Genomic DNA, 5,000 nt, shown 5'->3' on the forward strand with positions numbered 1-5,000 from the left:
ACACTATCCTATGATCGGCAAAACACAGGATTCACACTATCCTATGATCGGCAAAACACAGGATTCACACTATCCTATGATCGGCAAAACACAGGATTCACACTATCCTATGATCGGCAAAACACAGGATTCACACTATCCTATGATCGGCAAAACACAGGATTCACACTATCCTATGATCGGCAAAACACAGGATTCACACTATCCTATGATCGGCAAAACACAGGATTCATACTATCCTATGATCGGCAAAACACAGGATTCACACTATCCTATGATCGGCAAAACACAGGATTCACACTATCCTATGATCGGCAAAACACAGGATTCACACTATCCTATGATCGGCAAAACACAGGATTCACACTATCCTATGATCGGCAAAACACAGGATTCATACTATCCTATGATCGGCAAAACACAGGATTCATACTATCCTATGATCGGCAAAACACAGGATTCTTACTATCCTATGATCGTGGAGAATCAAATCAATGGGTCTTTCTTTCGCCAAAAAGTTCCTGAAAATCACACTTTCCGCCCACCAAATTTGAAACTAAATTTGGAGAATATTCAGCCTTCAACATGGTACAATATAAGGATGCGCATTTCTTCAAGTGAATGAGAAAGCACATGAAGCACCAGTGCTTGAGTCTAAGTGGAACATTGTTTCAGCATGCCAAGTGTCTCACAGAGCTTTCTTTTCCTGTTCAGCTCCTATTTGTCCGCCGGAAGAAACCTCACACAGCCAGAGAAGCTCTCATAATCCCTTGAAGGATTAGCTGGAAAAGGAGAACCAAAAAAAAAGATGTTTTATAAAGAAAATCCTGTAACGGTTCGGAGAAGGATATTTGATTTGTCTGGCGACATTAAAAAGTAATGACTATTGAAGTCAAACATGTTCCATTTGGATTATTTTCACTTCAGTTGGATGAACCTACAGCTGTTTCACCTTTCCTTTAGCTCTCCGTACATTAATAGTTCTTACTGTCTGATCCATTGGCAAACTCTCGTTTTCAAAATTCTACTATATCTGTAGGATGTTCTAGAAGAAATCATCATATCATAAACTGCGCAAAATGCAGTGTTTAGAATTCCCGACTGTCCAAGTAATCGTGCACAGCATATGGATTCAGATCACAAGAACTTGCTATTGAATTCCAAGGCTGGCTATCAAAAGGAATCGTCATGTTGCGATTTCCTGCAGATCCAAGGAAATTGAGAACTTGCGGCTTCTCTTTATGGAAATTCGTTTATCCGTCCCTTCGGATTCCTTATTTGAATAGACTGAATCGAGAGTTGTAAGAGAAAGGAGTAACTTTAATCAATTTCAATGATAATCTAAGTGCATTTGTACAGAAGCTTGCAATTTGAAAAAAAAGAGAAAGGGAAATCTGCTACGTTGAATATCGTCCAACTCAGTAATATCAGAAAATAATTTACGTAAACAAATTTAACTGATTGAATTTCAAATGTAAAGAAGTCTTTAAAGTGGCATTTATCTCTTATATTGGTCAAATGAAGGGAAGCAACTTCAACATCGCAAAGGAATACTTTCGGAAACCCCTGTCATTTGCATCGAAACATTTGCGAATATTGTTTCTCTTCATCAGAACAGCTGAAGACAAGGGCTCAAATCCACCTCGAATGTGGATATATCCGCCCTACAACCGAGCCTTAACTTGAGAAATTGTGCAGAAGATTCGGGAGAACATATACCATGAATATACTTTTTTTTTTTTTTTTTATGGGGGGGGGGCTTGACAATGCCAAGAAACCCGAAAACAAGGTTTAAAAAACTTATTGGTGCAATAATAATGAAATCAAATTTGCTGCTTTAAAATCATCGGATTTGCTGTTTGTTTTCACTGCAATTTCCATAAACTTATTATTTTCTTCTTTTTTTTAGATTCCACTACGAGTACGATTCAGCTAGAACGGATTGGAAGGAGGACGATACCGTGAGTCTCGTCACACAGTCATGTATCCGCTGTGGAAAGACAACCCAACCAATTGTTCTTTCGGACGCAAAGACCAACGTCCAAAAAGACCGTCAGTTTATTCTCTCACAATAGTTACATCTTTTCCTTTAGACAATATAGTCTCCCGTGCCCTTTCTTGATGGGATACAGAGTCACGTCTGGTGAAGAGTAAAGATTTACATAACAGCGCGCGATACCTACGGCTGTTACACTTCACTTGACGTGGCGCTGATCGGCATTTTCTTGTTCAAACCAGATAACTGGCTTCTAGTAGACCAAGGGATGACTCTTACACTCTTTCCTCACTACTACTGGCCGGAACCCCTCCCCCCCTCGAGTATTGTTCTGAAGCTGATGTCGCATTTGGCAATGCACAAGCAGCCAAATTCTTAGATTTACTGATCCTCTTCCTGATCACAAGGAAACGCGACTTCTTTCCATACATATGTTCAGCCGAGGAGACTAATAGATGCTGATGATAAAAATGATAACTGTGTCGTCAATTAGGAAAATTATGTTTCATGCCTACTGATAAATTTGATAGGGACGGCAGCGAGGATACTGTCGTAAGAATGAAGTTTCTATCGGAGTGTAGGTACAAGATTGTCAGATGTTATACTTAGGCAAACAAAATAAAAGAAAAATCGGCGGATGCCTTCTGATTACAAACATTGAATGAAATTACAGAGTCCAAGAAGAGGTAACCCAAGATAACATTCCTCCTTTCTGCATTATTTATTTAGATATATAACCTATATAAAGATGGTTATGTATATAGAGACTTCAGCTGTAATATATCTAATACAACATTCTAATCCAAAAATGTCTGCGAGACCAGGGGTGATAAACCGCAAACTTTACTCTGACATTCACTACAATTCTGAAATTCAGTTGCTAGGCCTAATATACAACATTGTGCAACAGACTACCCCCATTGAGAAGCTCTTCCACGAACCGCCCATTACACAATTAATTCATCTGTGACGTGGCCCCAGATTGGCTAGTGATCAATTGTGTAAAATAAAGAATGGCTCTACGCCTATACAAAATATCATACTAAAATATCGAAGACTGTACAAACAGTTTCTGACACTAAAAGTCAGGTCTTCTGCTAAATGTCTGGGGAAATATTATTCTAGGACACCTCGATGCACAAACCATGTCACTACGCATGAAGACTTATATCTTCATCATGAATGGTATATTCCACACCCCATTTCACTAAGCATGAAGACTTATATCTGATCCATGTATGATATATTACACAAACCATGTTACTATGCAGGAAGACTTCACATTACGCATGATACACTCTAAATATATCCGTTTGCATCAAAATTTGCAACGATCCTGCCGATTCTCCCAGTTTTAAAATGTACCAAAATGGTTGTACAGTAACTCTTGCTACAAACTCCATGCTCATGAAACAGATACGACCTGAACAAGAACCTATGAGTCAGTATGTACGCATAACATACTCCTCACAGCTGATAAAACACGTGTACAAGCACATACTGTATGTAGATGCATCTAAGGCGAATGTCATCAAAACACACTTTTCTGTCTTTCTTGAGTGACCATGAGGCATGTGAGATCACCGACGTTTCAGTAAATTCAGGTTGAAGGTAAAAGCAACATCCATTTCCACTATTACGGGGCTGTGTGTTATCTTTCTTGCTACTGACATCACGTGTTGTGAAGGCGGCGATAGAGAAAAACCTGCAAGATGTTGAACGAGAAGGGTTTCAAATAGTTTCTTCTCGCACTAAACTATGATAGAAAAATATATTTGGCATCCATACGAAAGCCTTACAGTTACATGGTCTTATTACAATCGCCATATTTTTATGTGGCATCACGAATAGGGAAGTTAGTGATGACAGGAAAAAGAACAAGGATCATGACGATACTGATCATTTTAATAATAATAATAATGATGATTCTAATGATAACAACACCGACAATTATATTGACAGTAACGACGATATCAATAATATCAATATTCGCGTTTTATTTTCATTATAACTATTTTTTTATCACTATCTTTATAATTGCTTTTGGTATTAAAATGTATTCATTGCCATTATGAATATTGTCTTAATAATCATTATTGTCATCATTATCATTATTATTATTAATATCGTCACTATAATATTGGTATTATTATTATTACATCGTTAGTAGTGACAGCCATTATTATCATTGTTAATATTATCATCTTTATTCTTACTGTCACTACTATCATCATTGTTATTATAATCAGCAACATCATTATTCACATAATCATAAATGTCATGCATGATCATCATAAATATAATTTCAATGTCATGTTTATCGCCATAAAAAGTACCAGATTGTAGATAAGGGCGTGCGCGCTTCACATGCATTGCACGCATGCAACGGAAAATTGCCTCTATTTTTACTGATTAGTTTCAACAGTGTATATATAACATATATATGCGATATAAATATTGAGACAATAATAGTTATAGAGAAAATCTAACCATACCCTGAATTTATGGATGTGATTACGACACTAATTACACAAGCCTGTCTGCGTAAAATATGCGATCAATTGTAAATATACAAAGAATAATAATCGAGAATATTGAACAGTGGAGCAGAGCAAATGTCTTTACATCTCGCGGATAAACCAAGCAGAAATGTGCCGGATGTAATGTTCACAACAACTTGACAGATGGAGAAATACAAGCGAGAAACATAGATAATAAAATCGCAAACTACTTCGTCACAAGTTTCCCCATAAAGCTTAAGTAACCTCTATGTGGTATCGGCGACTCCAAAAGGACGATACTATAAGGGATCCCAACCCGATTGATTCTCAATTCATAAGTCTTTCCTTCCGAGTCGATCGTAAACAAAACTTCACGTCGTCTATAGCGAGGCTGAGACTGTTGTCGTCCGCAGATGCTCGTGTGAGAGAGCTGTGTCCCTCGCTCTCTGCGGTCTAACTAAAGAGAAGCTACTCTAAAGACGCCTGGACTGTGATGATTGAAT

General features: G+C 37.7%; 2 protein-coding genes across 2 annotated transcripts in view; one reads left to right on the forward strand and one right to left on the reverse strand.

Annotated features, from left to right (window-relative positions):
* Positions 1-3,521, reverse strand: part of Dcps (Decapping enzyme, scavenger) — a 22,515-nt gene extending 18,994 nt beyond the window's left edge. The window contains exon 1 of the mRNA XM_043033122.2: positions 3,498-3,521. The gene's annotated coding sequence lies outside the window, so the exon portion shown is untranslated. The remainder of the gene's footprint in view (positions 1-3,497) is intronic.
* Positions 3,522-4,866: 1,345 nt separating this feature from the next.
* LOC122264293 (alpha-Mannosidase class I b) overlaps positions 4,867-5,000 on the forward strand; it is a 38,970-nt gene continuing 38,836 nt past the window's right edge. The window contains exon 1 of the mRNA XM_043033119.2: positions 4,867-5,000. This exon is cut by the window's right edge and continues 103 nt beyond it. Within this exon, the coding sequence (XP_042889053.2) occupies positions 4,999-5,000 (2 nt within the window). The 5' untranslated portion in view covers positions 4,867-4,998.

This window comes from Penaeus japonicus, unplaced genomic scaffold (genome assembly GCF_977035675.1).
Source record: "Penaeus japonicus unplaced genomic scaffold, GWHDUDI00000001_assembly GWHDUDI00000013, whole genome shotgun sequence".
NCBI classification, from domain to species: domain Eukaryota; kingdom Metazoa; phylum Arthropoda; class Malacostraca; order Decapoda; family Penaeidae; genus Penaeus; species Penaeus japonicus.